This window comes from Giraffa tippelskirchi, chromosome 9 (assembly GCF_054371585.1).
Source record: "Giraffa tippelskirchi isolate mGirTip1 chromosome 9, T2T-mGirTip1v1.2.pri, whole genome shotgun sequence".
Classification (NCBI taxonomy): Eukaryota; Metazoa; Chordata; class Mammalia; order Artiodactyla; family Giraffidae; genus Giraffa; species Giraffa tippelskirchi.
The window spans coordinates 33,683,626-33,705,639 of record NC_137283.1 but is presented as its reverse complement, the minus strand read 5'-3'; the positions used below and the strand labels follow the sequence as shown (position 1 = coordinate 33,705,639).

General features: G+C 40.3%; 1 protein-coding gene across 5 annotated transcripts in view; it reads left to right on the top strand.

The window, feature by feature from the left end:
• SLC25A26 (solute carrier family 25 member 26) overlaps nucleotides 1-22,014 on the top strand; it is a 155,751-nt gene that overhangs the window by 104,033 nt on the left and 29,704 nt on the right. For 4 of the 5 annotated variants that reach the window (XR_014064924.1, XR_014064925.1, XM_081528446.1 and 1 more), the window contains one exon: nucleotides 6,955-6,999. The exons of the other annotated variant lie outside the window; for it this stretch is intronic. Coding sequence is in view for 2 of the 4 variants with exons in the window: in XM_081528446.1 (XP_081384572.1) it covers nucleotides 6,955-6,999 (45 nt within the window). In the remaining 2 variants the exon portion in view is untranslated. The remainder of the gene's footprint in view (nucleotides 1-6,954; nucleotides 7,000-22,014) is intronic. 5 annotated transcript variants of the gene reach the window in all.

The following is a 22,014-nucleotide window of genomic DNA, read 5'->3' as shown; positions in this document are numbered from 1 at the left end:
GTCCATGGGGTCACAAAGAGTCAGACATGACAGAGCTACTGAGCTCACCCTACTGTTCTCTTTCCTGAGTCCCATAACTTTTAAACTAGTTTTTGTCTCTCTTAAGTTTGCATAGTCTAGCTATTTTATATAAATCATATAATATTTATCTGTTTGTGTCTGACATTACTCAGCATAATGTTTTCAGGGTTCATCTATATTGTAGCATGTGTATGTCAGAACTTCATTCCTTTTTATGATGGAATAATATTCCATTATATGGATAGATAACATTTTATTTATTGATTTATTTGTTGAACATTTGGGTTATTTGGTTGTTGTCAATATTGCTGCAGTGAAGATTGATGTACACATATCTGTTTAAGTCCCTGGTTTTGGCTATACCTAAGAGTGGAATTTCCAAGTTGTGTATTTACCTTTAGTGGGGGAAAACACTGGATTGTTTTCTTAATATGCTTTGATTAACACTTCCTTGATGACTAATGATGTTGACTATCTTTCATGTGCTTCTGTTAGTGAATTGTATAACTTTCTTTGTGAAGTGCTTTTTCAAGTCTTTTGTACATTTTAAAAAATTGGGTTATTTTTCTTTGTTGTTTATGGTTGAGTTTTGAAAGTTCTTTATTATGAATAGAAGCTCTTTTTAAGGTATGTGTTTTGTGAATATTTTCTTTCATTCTGTGACTTGCCTTAGTAACAGTATTGTTTAAAAATTTTGAAAAATGTTTACACTGTAATAAAATACACATAATACATGTCATTTTAACCATTTTAAAGTGTACAATTCAGTTGTATTTTCACATAGTTTTGGAGTTGTCTTCAAAACACTTCATTTTGCAAACCTGAAACTCTTTAACTTCTTTAATAATCATTAAACAACAACTCCCCTTTCCCATCTTATCCCAGTCACCTCCTCCTCCACCCCTGATAGCCACCATTCTACTTTGTTTGTCTGTGAATTTGACTATGTTAGATACCTCATGTAAGTGGAATCCTTCAATATTTGTCTCCTTCTGACTGGCTTCTTTTACTTACTGTAATGTCTTCCAGTTTCATCTGTTCTGTAGCATGTTAGAATTACCTTCTTTTTAAGGCTGAATAGTATTTTCTTGTTATGTATATACCTTATTATGGGTATCCTTTTGTCTGTAAGTGGGCACTTGGGTTGCTTCCAGCTTTTTACTATTTTGAATAATACTACTGTGAATAAATGTACACATCTCTTTCTAAGGCTTTGCTTTCAAAGCAAGTCCAGAAGTAGGCTTGCTGAATCATTTGGTAACATTATTGTTAGTCTTTTGAGGAACCGCCATACTGTTATCCAAGTGACTGCACCATTTTACATTCCCACCAGTACAGCTTGTGGATTCCAGTTTCCCCACATCCTTGTCTACACTTGTTTCCTTCCTTCCCTCTTTCCCTCTCTCTTGTTCCCTCTTTCTTTCATAGTAGTTTCGTAATGAATGATATCATTTTGCTTTTGATTTTCATTTCCCTAATGACTAGTAATGTTGAACATCTTTTCATATGCTTGTTGGCTGTTTGTATATCTTTTTGGAGAAATGTCTAGTCAAATCGTTTGCCCATTTGAAAAATAGGATGTTTTGGTTACTGTTGAGTTGTAGAGATTGCTTATGTATTTTGAATATTAACCCGTTATTAGATTGATGATTTGAAAATATTTCCTCCCATTCCATAGGTTGCCTTTTCAAGCTGTTGATTTTGTCCTTTGATGCAAAGTTTGAAATTTTAATGTAGTTGTTTGTCTGGTTTTGTCTGCTTTGTCTAATTTTACTTTTGCTACCTGTGGATTGGTGTGATATTCAAGAAATAATTGCCAAAGCTAATATCATGAAGGTTTTTCCCTCTTTTCTTCTAGGAGTTTTAGGTCCTACTTTTAGAACTTTTATTTATTTTTTTCCCCCTTTGATTCATTTTGAGTTACTTTTTGTGTATGGTGTAATGTAAGGCTCAAACTTGATTCCTTTGTATGTGTATATCCATTTTCCTGACGTCTGTGGGTACATGCCCGTGTGCGCACTCAGTTGTATCCAACTCTTTGCAGCCCCTTTGCGACTCCATGGACTGTAGCCCACCAGGCTCCTCTGTCCATGGGGTTTTCCAGGCAAGAATAGTTGAATGACTTGCCATTTTCTACTCCAGGGGACCTTCCTGGCCTAGGGATCAAACCCGTGTCTCTTATATCTCCTTCATTGCAGGCAGACTCTTTACCATTGAGCCACCAGGGAAGTCTTTGAGGAAGTTGTCCTTTCCCCACTGAATGCTGTTGGCACTGTTGTTAGAGATCATTTGAACACATAGGCAAGGGTTTAATTCTGGGCTCTTCATTCTGTTCCGTTGTCTGTATGTATTGTTGCCACTACCGCACTGTTTTGCTTTCTATATATTTGTACAAGTTTTAACACTCTTAGTGCTCTTGCCTCTGAGATTAACTTTTACTTGAGAATCAAACTGCTCACTGTCATCTCCTTCCCTAATTTAGATTTTGTTACTCTTATGTCCACTTAGTGCTGTATTTTTAGTATGATTTATAGACCTGAGGGGTGAGTCACTTTAAATTTTTTCTACTTTTAGGTTAATTTCCTTTATCAGGTATCCATTCTGTTCTCTACAGAACAGAATGTGTGTAACTGAATTATAGTTGCTAAATTTAAAAAAAATCAATTTGTATTATTAGAATTCTTTGATGGTATGTTACAGCTAGCAGACCAGATTTGAATGAGTCTCTCTCTCTCTTTTTTTTTTTTTAAGAATAGTAGTCACTTTGGGGAAAAATACTTTCTAATTCATTTGTCCTTGATTGCCACTGGGCTTGAGTTGAAAAAACCAGAATATTTAACAGGAGAACTGGCCTTGTTATCTTTGCAACACTAGAATGGAAAACCTGAAATCAAACACAGAAATGTGGACACTGTCTTGCAACAGAAAGGAGACTCCTCTTTGGGTCACTTGTAGGATCCATTGTGTTCTTTGCAGCTTACAATCAAGTCTTTTTTTTTTTAACATGTTGGTATTCTATTAATAATTCAGAAGATTATTGAGACACAATTCTAGAGCAAATGAGACTTTAGAAATCATATCTTCATATCCCTTCAGTTATATTGTAAATCACATTATTTGATCAAGGACTATAAGGTTATAGGCATTTAAGATCACAGGATTGTCAGCACTGATTGGCTTCAAGGATAATTCTAGTAGAAACACTTGGTAATAGGTAAAGTGTGGCCATAATGTAATTTTTGTACCTTCTTTATTTCATTAGTAATGCCCAACATTTCCTTCCCCTGTTTACCACTCAGCTTTCACTTTCTATGCTTCACATGGAATCCTTACATGCACTCTTGTGTAGAATTATTGCTGTGTTTATTACCAGTGGAATCCATGGTGAATTCTAGCAGGTCCCCCCGCCCCTACCACCACATCTGCCTCTTTGATGGTAGTTGGGTTTACTGCTACTCACTTATTAGTGCCCTGGGTCTTAACAGCCTTATTCAAACAAAACATCTTAAATGGAGGCATTAAAAAGGTCACAACAGTGAGCCATTTTTGTAGCTTTTGGTGCAATAAAATGGGTATGTTGTGTTTTGGAATACAAGACCTCTGAGTGCAGCTATTCATTTTCTTCATCTATAAAACATTTTAGAATAACAGCTTACATCTGTTTAGGGTTTAAAATTCCACATTTTGAAGAAACATCATTGTTTTGAAACTGCAAACCAGATCTGGGGAGGGGACTCGCTTTCTGACCGGCCCATGTTCTGTAGTTGTTGGGAGTGTTTGTTTTAGCTGTGGAGCCATATTTGCTGGCAGTACTACTGTAACATGTGTGGAACACATTTTCATTATTCTTCATATTGTAAATGACAAGACACATTCAATATGAATGTGACTTGAAGAATGTTTGAAACATTTTCACATATCAGGAGTTTATCTTATGAGGGATAATTCATTACCAGAAGTCAAAAATACATTTAATTATTCAAGCATTTACAGCACATTTAATTACCTGAGACTGTCAGTTAATCTTGTTTTAGAATAAAGTTGGAATTTACTGTCGGCTGACTTTTTGAAATAAATACTCTGTGGAATAGTTTTGGCCATTTCAAATGTGTGATTTCAAAATTCTTTAAATTGAAGTAACAAATTAATGAATAACTCTTAATAGAGAAAACTGGGTAAAATGCCCATCTATAGTATTCAAATTCTGGTATTATTTATTAAGTACCAAAAAAGTGCCAATAACATACAATGCAGTTTTATGGGTTAATTTTAATCAAGAAGTGAGGAAAGCTAGAATGGACCATTACAATAAGTTATAAGGTGTTTTTCATCTTGTAACTGACATATGTACATTCTTGTTAAAGTGTAATGTATTTACATTTGGGAGGAAACAGCACAAAGAAGAAAATTAAAATCATCTATAATCCCACTTTTCATACTGTTCATGGGGTTCTCAAGGCAAGAATACTGTAGTGGTTTGCCATTCATGACAAGGGGGCGACAGAGAATGAGATGGTTGGATGGCATCATGGACTCAATGGACATGAGTGTGAGCAAGCGCTGAGAGATAATGATGGACAGAGAAGCCTGGTGTGCTGCAGTTCATGGGGGTCACAGAATCAGACAAGACTTAGCAACTGAACAAAAACAATAATCCCACTAACTGTTAGTCCTCTTTGGCATTTTGTTACATATAATAAATTTTTAAAAATGGTGGTCCAGTGGTTTGGACTCAGCACTTCCACTGCAGAGGGCCCAGGTTTGATCCCTGGTTGGGTAACTGAGATTCTGCAAGTGTGGTGCTGCTGCTGTTAAGTCGCTTCAGTCGTGTCCGACCCTGTGTGACCCCATAGACGGCAGCCCACCAGGCTCCGCCATCCCTGGGATTTTCCAGGCAAGAACACTGGAGTGGGTTGCCATTTCCTTTTCCAATGCATGAAAGTGAAAAGTGAAAGTGAAGTCGCTCAGTCGTGTCCGACTCTCAGCAACCCCATGGACTGCAGCCCACCAGGCTCCTCCGTCCATGGGATTTTCCAGGCAAGAGTACTGGAGTTGAGTGCCATTACCTTCTCCGGCAAGTGTGCAGTACAACCAAAAAAAGAAATAAGAAAACTACATTCAGTTTCTTTGGGTTTTGATAATTTAATTAAAAATACAGTACTCTAGTGTCAGAATGGACAGTGTCAGATGCTTTCATGGTTTGGTAACAAAAACTCAACTAAATTTATCTCCTATTATGGTACTTTGATGTATAGGATGGGGTGCTGCTTAATTATGAAGATGACAGACTTCTCTGAGACTCTTAGTTTGTCAACTTAAACTAGTTTAATGACATAGACTTTTATTTTTATTTTTTTCCTCACTGCCATTTCCTGCCTGAATGGAAGGCTGAATTTCTTTCTGTGGACACTGTCAAGCCCAGGGCCATTATTTCTTCAAGCAGAGGAAGAAGCTGATGCTAGACTCTTAATTTCTGATTAAATATAAATATTTTAGAAATAAGTTAGCACTCTTAATTCATGGGAAGATAAATACTCATTAATCCCTTCAACATTGTGGTCTACACACACACACACTGACACATTTACACACTCACTCACCCCTGTGCCTGTTGTTATTGGTCAGAGTCCACATGTACTCTTCATTGACAGCTGAACTGGATACAGACCAGCAGTACTGGGGCCATAGTCTGCTTGAGCAGAATCATCTCTTTGTCAGGACCAGTGCACAGTGCGTGGAGATTACCTAGGCTATTGGGTAGGGTCTCCTGGAGTTCAGGTATTTTTATTTTAGGAAATATGAAGGTGGGGTCCTTTTTTCAGAATTTTAGAAGATTTAGTTAAAAGCACATGGATTATACTGGGGGTGAATTTATATGCAGATAAATCCAGTTTAGATGTCTTTTAGGTAGACTAGTAGTCAGATGGTCTGGGCTTCTTACTTCCTAACTCTTTGTCTTTAGGCAGGTTAAACAGCATCTCTGAAACTCCATCCCTCTTTTGTAAAATGGAGATGGTAATGATACCTGTCTCACAGGGTTGTTGTGAGGATTCAGTGAAATAAGACTATGAAGTGCTGATGGACACAGTTCCTGGCATATGAAACATGCTTGGTAACAATTCTATCTTATCAGTACACATCTGATTGTAAATCTTTAAGTGCATTGATTGTCTTCATGCTAGAGATGACTCTTGTCCCTGACTAAGCTTGAGACTAAATCAGGCTCTCAGGCCACCTCTGCTCCTGCCTGCTCAGAACCCTCACTCATCCAGCACAGAGAAGCGTTGCTTCCTTCCCATGCTGGGCTCTGGCCCTGGATCCCTCTTCTCAGCTTCCCCCTGCAAGTGGCTCTGTCCGCTGCCTCCTCCCTCTCCATCCACCTGCCTCACCCCTCGGTTTTTCTTCCCTCTGCCCCCTCCATCCCTTCTCTCTCCCTCCTCCTCTTTTCCTCTCTCCCCTTTCTTCTTTCCTGCTCTCCCCTCCTTTTCTCCACTCCTCCTCCTGTCCTGCCTCACCCCCATTCTCTTTCCCCCTCCCAGTTTCTCTCTTCAACCCTGATACCTGGCCTGCTGAGGAGTAGACAGCTAGAACTCTAAAGCAGAATAATGTCATGTCTTTAAAGCTCTATTACTTGTGATGGAAAATATTTATTTTCTCATTTTTTTTTTCCAGTTGCCAGACTCTTCATATTGCACTCCTACTTCAGTTGTAAGAGGGCATCACAGCTTCATTTTATATCCCTTGTGCTTAAAAAGTCAGTAGATTTACAAGCAGTTGCTGTTTAATTCTTTACTTAAAAATTTGTTTAATGGTAATTTTTTTATGTACATAAAGTTAAAATGAAGTAATGTTTCTGAATAATAATTATAAGTTCATATAATTATGCTAAGCAAACTGGCCTAATTTATTTCATTTTCCTTTTTTTCTCTTCAGATTCCTTTCTCATTGGTCCAGTTTCCCTTGTGGGAGTCCTTAAAAGTAAGTTTCCTGATCTTCATATAAAATTGCTGTCTAATTATAGTAAATACCCACTAGTTTCAGTGTGGAATACTGGAATATAATATTGATTGTTGATTTAAAAACTCAAAATTATTGAGTTGGAAACATTTTGTGAGTGGGATTTACATGCCAGTAAACTTGTTTTGAACTTGTTTAGGTATCTCTGATATATGGGAAGGAAGCATATGGTAGGCAAAACTGAAATCGTGAGATGTTTACGAAAAACTTTACTTTCCTGTGTGTTGTAGCTCTTTTTCTACCCAGTTGAATTTTATTTCAGTTCACTGTGTGTGTGTAGAGGTTAAGGAATAACAGTGAGGGTAAATGGAAAAGGAAGGAAAGCCAGGCTCTGAATATTTATAGGCCTAGAAGGCCAAGACCTTCCCCCCACCCCCACATCTAGTGGTGGGCCAGAGGGGGAGCAGCAGGGGCCCTGGCTTCTTCAGGTCCCTGCCATCTTCCCTGCTCACCAGGCTTAGGAACCCTCACTGGGAAGGAGCAGAGTGTAGGGAGTCAGCCGTGAGGAATGTCACGCATAGGTTTAAAAAAAAAAACAACAACTAAATGAATGTGTGAAAGCCATTATTCAAAACACAAAGAGATGTTGTATTTGTTTTTCATCTTCTGGTGCAGAGATTTTGGAAATTGTGGGCCATGCTGTGACTTGTGTGGTTGTTTGCCAGCATTTTAAAGATAACAATAAAAAAGAAAATAATAGCATCTTATGAGGTAAGGTTAGTAAGTCTTATTTTGTCAAACTTCAGGGTTGTGTGCACATATATGCACACATCTGTGCACTGGGTTGCAATGTGAAATGTATTTCTCACTGTGGATAATGATCAAAAAAACTTGAAAGCCCTTGTGCAAATGAAAATGGTTTAGAAATGACCAAGCTGTAAAATGGCAAAGTACCTAGGTAGGCATTTGATAATACAAAAAATAAAGGAATAACTCTCATTATTGTATAGCATTAATAATTATGGCATGCTCAAAGAAAATATCTTTGGAAGAGTAACAGTTATTTGGACTCTGAAAAATAATCTGTTAACGTTATACACTAAGGATAATAAAATGAGACAAAATGTTACTCATAAAAAATAAGCTCTTCAGTATTTAGTATTGAGAAATACTTCTTACAAGTGATCTGATTTTTAAGGAGTAATGCAGTTCGTTTAACGCAGGTTTTGGGGTCTTTCATGGTTCTTTAGTTTGTTTTTGCTTTTACTGTTTTCTGTGTGGCACACGAGGAAAATGAGTTTCTCTGGCAGTGTTTCCAGGCGTGATGTAACAGCCATCCAATGAGAAGGTCACATTCCAGAAGCATAGCAGCTCTCTTTTTGTGTGTGTGACAAAAGAACAACGAAGCAACAGCTGTCCTGAAAACAAGACTCACTTTATTAGTGTCTCAGTAACCAGCATTCACGTGGCTTCTGCACACTCACTGACATCCCCAGGCCCGGTCTCTGCACAGGAATGTTTTGAGGCCCAAAGAGGGAAAAAGCATGGGGCTTATTTCTTTTCAGTACTCAGGACATATGTAGTATGGTAACTAGTTAAGAAATGTCTAGAATTTTTCAGAGTAATCACAGGTGCCAAAGTTGGGCTTTAATACTTTTCTTTGAGCCAGTGTTCAGGTGCTAAGGTGGTTTTTCAAGTCAGATATGTATTAAGGTGTAATCTTCATATAGGAAACCTCTATAAATGTACATTTTTATAGGTTTTGACAAATAATGAGTACCACCCTAAACATGATATAGAATATTTGTGGGTTTCTCTTTTCCAGAATCTCATATAAATAGAATCACACACTGTGTAGTATTTTGTTCCTAGCTTCTTTCATTTAATATGATACTTTTGAGATTCATTCCTGTTTTATCCCATACTTGTAGTTTGCTCCTTTTCAACACTGAGTATACCTCGTGTGTGTATACTGTAATTTGCTTAGCCAGTTACTAGTTGATACACTTCTGAGTTGTTTCCAGTTTTTGATGATTATGGATGAAGCTGCTGTGTATAGTTGCATTAGGATATTTTTATACGGACATATGTTTTTGTTTCTCTTGCTTAAGTACCGAGAAGTGTGATTGCTGGATCTTACGGAAAATATAAATTTAAGTTATTAAGAAACGGTCACAGTGTTTTCCAAAGTGAAGTGAAGTGAAGTTGCTCAGTTGTGTCCGACTCTTTGCGACCCCATGGACTGTAGCCTACCAGGCTCCTCCGTCCATGGGATTTTCCAGGCAAGAGTACTGGAGTGGATTGCCATTTCCTTCTGCAGGGGATCTTCCCAATCCAGGGATCTAACCGGGGTCTCCCGCATTGTAGGCAGACGCTTTTACCGTCTGAGCCACCAGGGAAGCCCAAAGTAGCTGTCCCATTTTTCTAATAATGTGTGAGAGTTCCTGTTGCTGTGTATCCATGTCATTGCTTATTATTATTAAAGTTTAGCTTTTCTGATAGTTGTGTACTAGTATCTTTATGGCAGGTGTTTTGTTTGTGTTTGTTTTTGATTTTTGCCCCTGCGCTCTGCCTGCGGTATCTTAGTTTCCTAACTGGGGATAGAACCCATGCCTCCTGTGGTGGAAGTGCAGAGCCCTCCCCTCTGGGCTGGTGGGGATTCCTCGGTGCAGTCTTTGTTTATCTAGGTTGGGCTGGGTCTTCGCTGCGGTGCACGGGGCTACTCTTCGTTGAGGTGCGCGGGCTTCTCTGGTTGTGGAAGCACAGGCTCTAGTGCACGACCTGCAGTAGCTGTGGCATGCGGGCTTAGCTGCTCCTTGGCCTGTGTAATCTTCTCAGATCAGGGATTGAACCCGTGTCCCCTGTGTTGGTGGACGGATTCTTATCCACTGTACCACCAGGGAAGTTCCCTTGTTGCAGTTTTGATTTGCATTTTTCTCAGGGCTAAATAATGTTGAGCATCTTCTCATATAATGTTTATTTTTTTTTTAAACATACATATAATGTGAAACGGAGAAGGCAATGGCACCCCACTCCAGTACTCTTGCCTGGAAAATCCCATGGACGGAGGAGCCTGGTAGGCTACAGTCCATGGGGTCGCTAAGAGTCGGACACGACTGAGCGACTTCACTTTCACTTTTCCCTTTCATGCACTGGAGAAAGAAATGGCAACCCACTCCAGTATTCTTGCCTGGAGAATCCCAGGGACGGCGGAGCCTGGTGAGCTGCCGTCTATGGGGTCGCACAGAGTCAGACACGACTGAAGCGACTTAGCATAGCATAGCATAGCATAATGTGAAATCACAGTGGTTTGTAAAAGTAGGTAATTCTTGGCATTCTTTTATTTTTGTATTTATGATTTTTATCAAGTAAAACTTGCTTCTGCAGCCATGGAGACACTGCATTATATGCAGGAGTTTCTTTCTATTATGTTTATGGAGAAATACTGCTCAGGAAAATTTTTCTCGGCAAAGACTTTGGCAGATTGTGTGCACATTATGCTGTAAAGTAGTGGGAATCTGGAGATAGGGTCTAACCACCATCACCTTAAACTTATTCTGCCTAAAATTGATTTCTCATGACCCCTTAGTCTCAAATCCCAGATTAAATCTGATTCTCGGTTTCTAGATCACTCACCAAGTTGTGTTCAGTAAGACTTTTTGGAACCTGTGGTATCCTTTGTTTTTATCAGATTCTTACTAACTTGTGCCTGAACTAAGTTAACACTCTGGTCTGTTCTACACACTGAATTTGTGTGATCTTCCTTAAACATCTTTTTGAAGTTCCCAGGAATGTGTAACTTTCTAAAACTCTAAAACAAGTTGTTGGCACTCAAGGATGTCCACATTGTATCCTTAATTTTTACAGCTCCCTTCCCCAATACTTTTTTTTTTTTTTTGCTCTTCCCCCCTTCCTTTCTTTCCTTCCAACCAGATTAGGCTCCTTACTGCCTCTTTTCTTTGGCTGGTTTCTGAAATGCCTTTTCCCAGATCAAATGCATCTTTTAAAGCCAGCTCAGTTTTTTTTCTCTTGCCTGAAGTCTTCCAACCCAGACCCTGAAGACTTACCTGTATATCTAACATCTGTCTATATTGCTGACTGGTATTTAATCATGTGCTGTGTTGTGTATAAAATGTCTTAGAGGTGAGCCATGGCATATTCTCATAAGGCCCCAACTCCTTCCACTGATAGAAAAGTGACTGATGCCATTATTGTACATGTACTGCCTGCCTGCTATGAGCTCGACACTGTGCCCTTTCACAGCAGTTCAAAGATGACTGAGGTGTGACTGATGCCCTTGAGGAGCTTGTAGTCTATCAGAGAAGTGCACACTCACAGATAACTCCAAGGTCAGGTGTCTGATTGACACTCACCAAAGGCAGTGTGGGGGTCAGCCCTTCTGACTCCCTGAATCATATCACTACACTACCTCATTTCTTAGATTTTTCTTTCTTTTTTCAGTAGTACACATACTTAGAAAAAAGATTTAGATGAAAGACTAAACAACGTAAAGATGGACTTCCCTGGCGGTCCAGTGGTTAAGACTTCTCTTTCCAGTGCAGGGGATACAGGTTTGATCCCTGGTCAGTGAGCTAAGATCCCACATGCCTTGAGGCCAAAAAAACAGAACATAAAACAGAAGCAGTGTTATAAGAAATTTTATGAAGACTTTAAAAAACAACCATAAAGAGAACGGGAAGTAAAGGGGCTCAATCATCGTATCCAGAACCCCCGCACAGATAATTTTCCTTTAAGGTTTATGTTGACTTTGGAACTTTCTGGCAGCCCAACATGAAGAGAAGTGTGTTAGATGACATGGTTCTATTACCCAGCAAATGACCAAAGCGTGCTATTTTACCTTGTTTCTTGGCTTTGGATGCCATATCAGCGTGGATAACTTGCGCATTGAGAGCCCTGTCATGGACCCCCTGCTCTGAGTTACAGCTTCACATGACCAGCGTCCTCGGTGACATCTTAGGGGAAGCGGTTCAGAACACAACACTTGGTTTGTATTCCCCTTTTCCCCAGGCTGTTCCTTCCCAGATGTCCCCTACTCAGTAAAATAGCACAAATGTCTGTTCCTTGCCAAAGCAGAAATTTAAGAATGACTCCATGGTTCTCTCTTTCTGTCATGATCCAGCCCATCACCAACTCCGCTGTTGGGACTTAAGCCTCTAACTCACCTCCTGTCTAAACTGCTGTGCTGGCCTCTCCGAGGGTCTCCCTGATGGTGTTCGTGCTTCTCTAAAATATGCTCTCTTCACGACAGCCAGAGTGATCTTTTACAGAAATAGATCTTACCACTCTCTGCTAAAAGTCTCCAGTGACAGCTCTTTGAAAGAAGAGTAAAATCCAGAGTTTGAGCTGTGGTTGACGAGGTCCCACATCATCTGGGCCCCCTGCCTCGCTGACCTTGCCCCGCAGCACCCGCCCCCTATGCGTCCCGCCCTGCAGCCCCTCTGGCCTCCGTCTGTTCTGTCTGGGCTTGCCAGGCCACTCCTCACCCGAGGGCCTTTGAGTTTGTTGTGCCCTCTGCCAGAAGTGTTCGTTATTCATTCTGCACTTGGTTACTCGGTGCCTACTGTGTGCCTAGGGCCTGGGGCCGCAGTGATCTGGAGGGTTGACAGAAATCCCTTCCCTCCTCTTTCTGGCTCTTTCACTAGGCTTTCTTGGTGTCCAAACCATTCTCATTCCCTAGGTCTTAGATCATGTCACTGCAGAGAGGCTTTCCTCCCTGTCCACCCCTCTTTAAAGTAGGACTTTCCCATCTTCCCTGCTCAGTAAGCACAGCATCTGTTTATTTTAATAATTCATTTATAAGTTATGTTAAATTATGAGTTTATAGTTTATAAGTTTAATAGTTATGTACTATTGTCACTTGAATTTTAATAAGGAACACATTGTGTGTAGAGTACATGTTATATGCTGGAGTGGGCATTGTGCTGAGCAGTATATTATGTATTCCTTAGACTCTTAGTTGGAGAAGGCAATGGCACCCCACTCCAGTACTCTTGCCTGGAAAATCCCATGGACAGAGGAGCCTGGTAGGCTGCAGTCCATGGGGTCGCGAAGAGTCGGACACAACTGAGCGACTTCACTTTCACTTTTCACTTTCATGCATTGGAGAAGGAAATGGCAACCCACTCCAATGTTCTTGCCTGGAGAATCCCAGGGACGGGGGAGCCTGATGGGCTGCCGTCTATGGGGTCGCACAGAGTTGGACACGACTGAAGTGACTTAGTAGCAGCAGCAGCAGCAGCCTCTTACTCACGTGACATGCAGCTCAGGGAGACAGGGCTTGTCGTCACCTCCACTAATATAGAGAAACCAGGTCTCAGAGAAATGGTGTTTCATCTCCCAAACTAGGTCCTGGGTTTTCTGCCCAGCACCCTTTCACCATGTTAACATTGTTTCTATTCCTACAATTATTAGTAGTCATTAATAGTCACAATAATTAGCATTTCTCATAGTTACAGTGTGCCCAACACTGGGGTAACCGCTTTCCATGGATTGTTGTCGTTCAGTTGCTCAGTTGTGTCCGACTCTTTGCGACCCCATGGACTGCAGCACGCCAGGCTTCCCTGTCCTTCACCATCTCCCGGAGCCTGCTCAAACTCATGTCCATCGAATCGGTTATGCCATCCAACCATCTTATCCTCTGTCCACCCCTGTTCCTCCTGCCTTCAATCTTTCCCAGCATCAGAGTTTTTTCTGCTGAGTCAGTTCTTTGCATCAGGTGGCCAAAATATTGGAGCTTCAGCATCAGTTCTTCCAATGAATAGTTACAGTTGATTTCCTTTAGGATTGACTGGTTTGACCTTGCTATCCAGGGGACTCTCAAGAGTCTTTTCTAGCACCATGATGAATTTTGACATATTTTTCTATCTATGAAACTTTATATTGAAAAAAATGAACATATTCATTGTCCTCTCAAAATTTACTCATATTTCTCTGAAACCTCTTCCCACTTTTATTCTTCCTCTGCCCCATGGGCAGCGAACACTGATCTTCTCTGTGTCACTAAAGATTAGTTTGCTTTTTCTAGAATTTTATAAAAATGGAATTGTATAGTATATAACTTTTTTTTGGTGGCTCTGCTGCATGGCTTGTGGGAGTTGAAAGCATCAGTTCTTTGGCACTCAGCCTTCTTTATGGTCCAACTTCCACATCCATACATGACTACTGGAAAAACTGTAACTTTGACTTTACAGACCTTTGTCGGCCAAGTGATGTCTCTGCTTTTTAATACGCTTTCTAGGTTGGTCATAGCTTTTCTTCCAAGGAGCCAAGCGTCTTTTAATTTTATGGCTGCAGTCACTGTCCGGGGTGATTTTGGAGCTCAGGAAAATAAAGTCTGTCACAGTTTCCATTGTTTCCCCATCTATTTACCATAAATTGTTGGGACCAGATGCCATGATCTTTGGTTTTTGAATGTTGAGTTTTAAGCCAGATTTTTCACCCTCCTCTTTCACTCTCATCAAGAGGCTCTTCAGTTCCTCATCACTTTATGCCATTAGAGTAGTGACATCTGCATATCTGACTATGCATATCTGATTCCATGGATTATCTCTTGTAAATTTTCATGGCAGTTCTGTGAGGTGGATGCTGTTCTTGTGTGCCTAGTCTTTTGGGCTTAGTCACTCAGTTATGTCCGATTCTTTGTGTCTAAATGTAGCCCCTGCCAGGCTCCTCTGTCCATGGGGATTCTCCAGGCAAGGATACTGGAGTGGGTTGCCATACTCTCCTCCAGGGAATCTTCCCAACCCAGGGATCAAACACAGGTCTCCCACATTGCAGGCGTTGCTGGAGTCCAGCTCCAGCTGGTCCAGGGGTTCCCTCAGGATGGTCGGTGTCAGCGATGCGAATGAGAAGACACAGCGAGTCTTGGTGTTTCCAAGTGTCTTCTGACTTTAGTGTTTTCAAGACAGCTTTTATATTTTTAGTGGTACATAGAAACAGATGTAAAGTGTAGAGTCATACCAAATCAGTTTAATGGGTCAACAGTGTTGACCCTTATCGACATCGTTTGCATATCTTAGTTCATTTCGTTTACATCATCTTCTGGCCTGTGGGCCTGCTAACATCTTGTGACTCTTTATTGATAAGGGTTGATCAGCCAGAACACTTTTGTATCAGGCACAGCAGGAAAGAATTCATCAACAGAAAGTTTCAAGGTAAAACCTGTTTTCGATAATCTATCCTATGCCTTGAGCTTAACAGAAAAGAATGTGGTTCCGTAAAGTCATAGAACAGCAAGCTGAAGGTCAGCTCTAAGTAAGAATCATCAGTTAAATCAACAATTATCTTATTATTTGTATTAAAGCTAAACTTCTATTTATATAAATCTCTAACTATTATGCTTTCATTATATAGGCTAAATATGTTAAGAGCAAAAACATAGTAAATACAAAATAACTAACAGTTTCATAAAGCAATATTTCTTATATTTCCTAATAAGCCTTTTTTCCTACAAAGGGTACTGTGCCCATTGGGGCTTTCTGTGCAGAGGCTCTCAATACTGTTTTATTGTTAAGGAGCAGTCATGCACATTAGCTCCAAAGGCACAGGCACACTTGTTAAACAGACTAAAATGCTAGCAAGGGAAGTTTAGATTAAAATACTCTATATCCTAGATAATCTAATAGGGTGCCACTGTTCGGGGGCCTTGTTGATTAAGGTTTCAGATTGATTTATTTTAGAAGAGAATCAGGAAAAGCCTTTTGCCCAAGTCACAGAAAATAAGAAGAGGTTTATTATAGCTAACATCAGAAAGACAGATATCATCTTTAAGGTGAGCGCTGAGGCAGCCTTCCGAGAATCCCTGAGGCCTGAGAAGCCGTGCTTGATCAGTCCTTCCCCTCATGACCTTGCCATGGGTGGGATCTCATGAGCTGGCTCCCGGCAAGGCGTGAACCACCAGGGAAGCCCATGAATACTGGAGTGGGTAGCCCTATTCCTTCTCCAGGGGATCTTCCCAACCCAGGAATCAACCATGGTCTCCTGCATTGCAGGCGGATTCTTTACCAACTGAGCTACCAGGAAAGCCCTTCGGGTGCTCTTACCAGCTTCATTTTGCAGATGTGGAAACTGAAGGAGAGTTTGAGGGCCTTGAGCAAGGCCTCAGTAATACTCAGTGTTGAGGGGTGCGTCCGGGATCTGAACCCAGACCGTCTGACTCCAGAATTGGTGTCCTTTAAAAATTATTATTAATTGGAATGTAATTGCTTTACAGTGTTGTGTTAGTTTCTGCTGTACAGCTGTATGCTTACATATGTCCCCTCCTTTTTGAATTTCCTTCCCATTTAGGTCACCACAGAACATCGAGTGCAGTTCCCCTGTGCTGTACAGCAGGTTCTCTCATTAGTTATCTGTTTTATATATGGTAGTGTATATCTGTCATTCCCAGTCTCACAGTTCATCCCACCCCGTCTTTCACCACTTGGTGTTCATACATTTGTTCTCTACATCTGTGCGTCTATTTCTGCTTTGCAGAAACACCTGCACCATTTTCTAGATCCTACCCATATGCATTAATATATGATATTTGTTTTTCTATTTCTGACCTCACTGTATGACAGCCTCTAGGTCCATCTTTATCTCTGCAAATGGCACAATTTTTTTCCTTTTTATGGCTGAGTAATATTCCAAGTTGATGTTCTTAATCATTTTACACATAATTTTGCACATAGTGCATGATGTCTTTAATAATGTTGCTGTTTCATAGGTTCAAAAGTTGAGGTTGTATTATTAAATCATCTTATTTCAGGTGTTTCTACAAATTGTGTTCACTGTTTGACTTGATGATATAAATACGGCTACTGTATTTGTTAAACCAGTACCACCCCCACCCCCACCCCACCTCCAGCATTCCTGGTTATGCTGTGCTTGGGCAAGGGTTTAAGAGTGTTCATTCAGAAAAAAAAAAAAAGTGTTCATTCAGGAAAGACTCAGCCCTCAGAGGCTGACATGTGGTGGGGGGCACAGATGGTTTATGGGGATGAGTGGAGCCAGACCACATGTTTGCATGAGCTTGTGTTTTAACTCTGCATTTTGGAGGAAGAAACTTTGTCTTCTGATCATTTATGTTTATATTCTTTATAGTTATGTCTTTTACACAGCAGGTGTTTACAGCTACTTACTAGTTGTTTGGAGGTTAGCATTCTTTTTCAAGGTCAGTGCAAAGTTGGATAGCTGTATACATGAACTGTTTTATTTATAATTAGTTTCTTTTAGAAGTACAATCACAGCTATAATGTACAGATGTACTCTTACTGAACCTTAGCCAAACAGTACACGGATTGTGAAAGACTATGATAAAATTTCCTGTAAGAATGTCAGATTTATTCTGGTGTCTGAATATGTAAGTGCAGTGTAGAGGATTGTTAACAATGCTCTCAGGTCTAAGTAGTTGTGCTTCTAATCACAAGGTGTTTTGAAGTTGCAATGCAGTAACTAGAAGAAATGCAAGCTTTAACTTAGATGCAACATTTGAAGCAAACTGAAAATAAACTCAGTTTGTTTATGTGAGATTTTCACATTATGCTGCTGATTTTCTAAGATGAAATCATAGTTTTGTAGTAGAAATCAGGGGCCATTGAATTATCAGTTCCATTATACTACAGAGTATAAAATAGTACATCTTATGTCTTTTAAATAGATAGTACTTTATAAAAAACTGTGTTTTTATTCAAATTTATAGGTAATAACTTGTTTATTGTTGTTGATTCTTATTTTAACAATAGTTAAATGTGTATTATCACCCCACCCTCAAGGTTCTTCCAAACCTTTAGATATGAACTAAATGACGGTAATGTAAAGGGTGCTCATGCTCAGGGTCTCCACTGCCCCCATCTCATGTTGTTGCTGTTCAGTCACCCAGTTAGTTCCGACTCTTTGTGCCTCCATGGACCATAGCATACCGGCTTCCTTGTCCTTCACTGTCTCCTGGAGCTTGCTCAACCTCATGTCTGTTGAGTTGGTGATGCCATCCAACCATCGCATCCTCTGTTGTCCTCTTCTCCTCCTGCCCTCAGTTCGTTGCGGTTTCTGTGCAGACAGACATGTTTGATCAGAACATAGATTCCTGTGAAGGTTGAGAAGGGAATGATAACAGTAAAAAGATCCTGTATGATTTTACCACACTAAACTTGTTCCCTAAATTAAATACAGCATCCAACATGGAAAAAAACACTTGAAAATAAGAGCAAAGTATTTTGTGTCCAGATCACCAACAAAGTCAGAGCTACTGATTAGGATTTTTAGCAAAATCGAACCCATGTCCCATGCATTGCCAGGTGGATTCTTAACCACTGGACCACCAGTGAAGTCCCTATATAAGAGCTAATCACCTATGGTATGAAGGGCATTTGAGTGAAATTAATCATCTGTCTTCAGTGTGTTATAAAATTCTGGTGCTAGACGGACAGCATTGAGACTTGCAGACAATTGTGTGGTTCTTTTTTTTTGTGGTCTTAAATTAATCATCATCAATTATTGTGATATTATTCATGTGGAACTGAGTAGACGATTACAGCACATTCCTACTGTTGTATCGAAAACGTCATGGTGTACAGTTTTGTAATGTTGCGCAATTGGAAGCCACATGACTACTTCTGAATATAGCAGCTGAAAAAGTCTCACATTTAAGTTTCCCTGCACTGAAGCCAAAATGGCCTATTTTCAATTTGTTGTTCGTTCATAAGACAACTGTACACATTTGGATGGGTCTTTAAAAGTGACCAAGACCCCTCTTCATGCTATACTTAAAAAAAAAAAAATATTTATTTAAAAAAATATTTATTTTTTATTTTTTATTTTTTTTAATAAATTTATTTATTTTAGTTGGGGGCTAATTACTTTACAATATTGTAATAGTTTTTGCCATACATTGACATGAATCAGCCATGGGTTTACATGTGTTCCCCTTCCTGGACCCGCCACCCACCTCCCTCCCCATCCCATCCCTCTGGGTCATCCCATTGCCCCGGCCCTGAGCCCTTGTCTCATGCATCGAACATGGAATGGTGATCTGTTTCACATATGATAATATACATGTTTCAGTGCTATTCTCCCAGAACGTCCCACCCTCACCTTCTCCCTCAGAGTCCATAAAATTGTTCTATGCATCTGTGTCTCTTATTCTGTCTCGCATATAGGGTTATCGTTACCATCTTTCAAATTCCATATATATGCATTAGTATACTGTATTGTTGTTTTTCTTTCTGGCTTACTTCACTCTGTATAATGGGCTCCAGTTTCATCCATCTCAGTAGAACTGATTCAAATGTATTTTTTTTAATGGCTGAGTAATATTCCATTGTGTATATGTACCACAGCTTCCTTATCCATTCGTCTGCTGATGGACATCTAGGTTGCTTCCATGTCCTGGCTATTGTAAACAGTGCTGTGATGAACATTGGGGTACACGCGTCTCTTTCAATTCTGGTTTCCTCGGTGTATATGCCCAGCAGTGGGATTGCTGGGTCATATGGCAGTTCGCTTCCCAGTTTTTTAAGGAATCTCCACACTGTTCTCCATAGTGGCTGTACTAGTTTGCATTCCCACCAACAGTGTAAGAGGGTTCCCTTTTCTGCACACCCTCTCCAGCATTTATTGCTTGTAGACTTTTGGATAGCAGCCATTCTGACTGGTGTGAAATGATACCTCATTGTGGTTTTGATTTGCATTTCTCTAATAATGAGTGATGCTGAGCATCTTTTCATGTGTTTGTTAGCCATCTGTATTTCTTCTTTGGAGAAATGTCTGTTTAGTTCTTTGGCCCATTTTTTGATTGGGTCGTTTATTTTTCTGGAATTCAGCTGCAGAAGTTGCTTGTATATTTTTGAGATTAATTGTTTGTCTGTTGCTTCGTTTGCTATTATTTTCTCCCATTCTGAAGGCTGTCTTTTCACCTTGCTTATAGTTTCCTTTGTTGTGCAAAAGCTTTTAATATTTATTTTTTAATTGGAGGATAATTGCTTTACCTTGTTGTGTTTCTGCTATATAACAAAGTGAATCAGCTCTATGTATACATATATCCCTTCCTCTTGTATTTACCTCCTGACCCCCACCCCCAGTCCACCCCTCTAGATCATCACAGAGCACCAGGCTGAGCTAGGTGTGATATACAACAGCTTCCCACTAGCTATCTGTTTTACACACTAACAAGCTCCATTTATCTGGAAATAGTTACACTGGCAAGTCGTTCTCCTCAGAAGCACCAAAAAATATGTATAATAAGGAGTCACTTGTTCTCTTTAATCTGCTGAAGCTCTCTCATCTGACCTCCAGTTCTCAGGAGAAAGACCTCATTACCTTTTCCCTATTTGTCCTAGCCTCGCCTTTCCACCTTGTGCCCACAAGTCCATTCTCATATTTGCATCTCTGTTTCTGCCCTGCAGATAGGTTCATTGGTACCATTTTTCTAGATTCCACATATATGTTTGTTAATTTACAGTATTTTTTTTCTCTGCCTGACTTGCTTCACTCTGTGTTCTAGGTCCTTCCACATCACTGCAAATGACTCAACTTTGTTCCTTTTTTTTGGCTGAGTAATATTCCATTTTATATATGTACTTGTTGTTGTTCAGCCACTCAGTTGTGTCCACCTCTTTGTGACCCCATGGACTGCAGCACACCAGGCTTCCCTGTCCTTCACCATCTCCCGGAGCTTGCACAAACTCATGTCCATTGAGTCAGTGATGCCATCTAACCATCTCATCCTCTGTTGTCCCCTTCTCCTCCTGCCATCTATCTTTCCCAGCATCAGGGTCTTTTCCAGTGAGTTGACTCTTCCCATGCTCAGGTGGCCAAAGTATTGGAGCTTCAGCTTCAGTCCTTCCAATGAATATTTGGGGCTGATTTTCTTTACAGTTGACTGGTTTGATCTGCTTGCAGTCCAAGGGACTCTCAAGAGTCTTCTCTAGTATCACAGTTCGAAAGCATCAATTCTTTGGCACTCAGCCTTCTTTATGGTCCAACTCTCACATCTACACATGACTACTGGGAAAACCATAGCTTTGACTAGATGGACCTTTGTCAGCAAAGTAATGTCTCTGCTTTTTAATATGCTGTTTAGGTTGGTCATAACTTGCCTTCCAAGGAGTAAGCGTCTTTTAATTTCATGGCTGCACTCACCATCTGCAGTGATTTTGGAGCCCAGGAAAATAGGATCTGTCCCAGTTTCCATTGTTTACCCATCTATTTGCCATGAAGTGATGGGACCAGATGCCATGATCTTTGTTTTTTGAATGTTGAGTTTTAAGCCAGCTTTTTCACTCTCCTCTTGCACCTTCATCAAGAGGCTCTTCAGTTCCTCTTTGCTTTCTGTCATCAGGGTGATGTCATCTGCATATTTGAGGTTATTGATATTTCTCCTGGCAGTCTTGATACCAGCTCGTGCTTCATCCACCTCATCATTTTGCATGATGTGCTTTGCCTATAAGTTAAATAGGGTGATAATATAAAGCCTTGACGTACTCCTTTCCCAGTTTGGAACCTGTCCATTGTTTCATGTCTGGTTCTAATTGTTGCTTGTTGACCTGTGTACAGGTTTCACAGGAGACACGTAAGGTGGTCTGGTATTCCCATCTCTTTCAGAATTTTCCACAGTTTGTTGTGATCCACACAGTCAAAGGCTTTAGCATAGTCAATGAAGCAGAAGTGAATATATCTCTGAAATTCTCTTGCTTTTTCTGTGACCCAATGGATATTGCCCCGGAGAAGGCAGTGGCAACCCACTCCAGTGCTCTTGCCTGGAATATCCCAGGGACAGGGGAGCCCGGTGGGCTGCCGTCTGTGAGGTCGCACAGAGTCGGAGATGACTACAACGACTTAGCAGCAGCAGCAGCAGCAATGAATGTTGGCAGTTTGATCTGTGGTTCCTCTGCCTTTTCTAAATCCAGCTTGAAAGTCTGGAAGTTCTTGGTTCACATAACTGTTGCAGCCTAGCTTGGAGGATTTTGAGCATGAGCTTGCTAGTGTGTGAAATGAGTGCAATTGTACAGTGGTTTGAAGATTGTTTGGCATTGCCCTTCT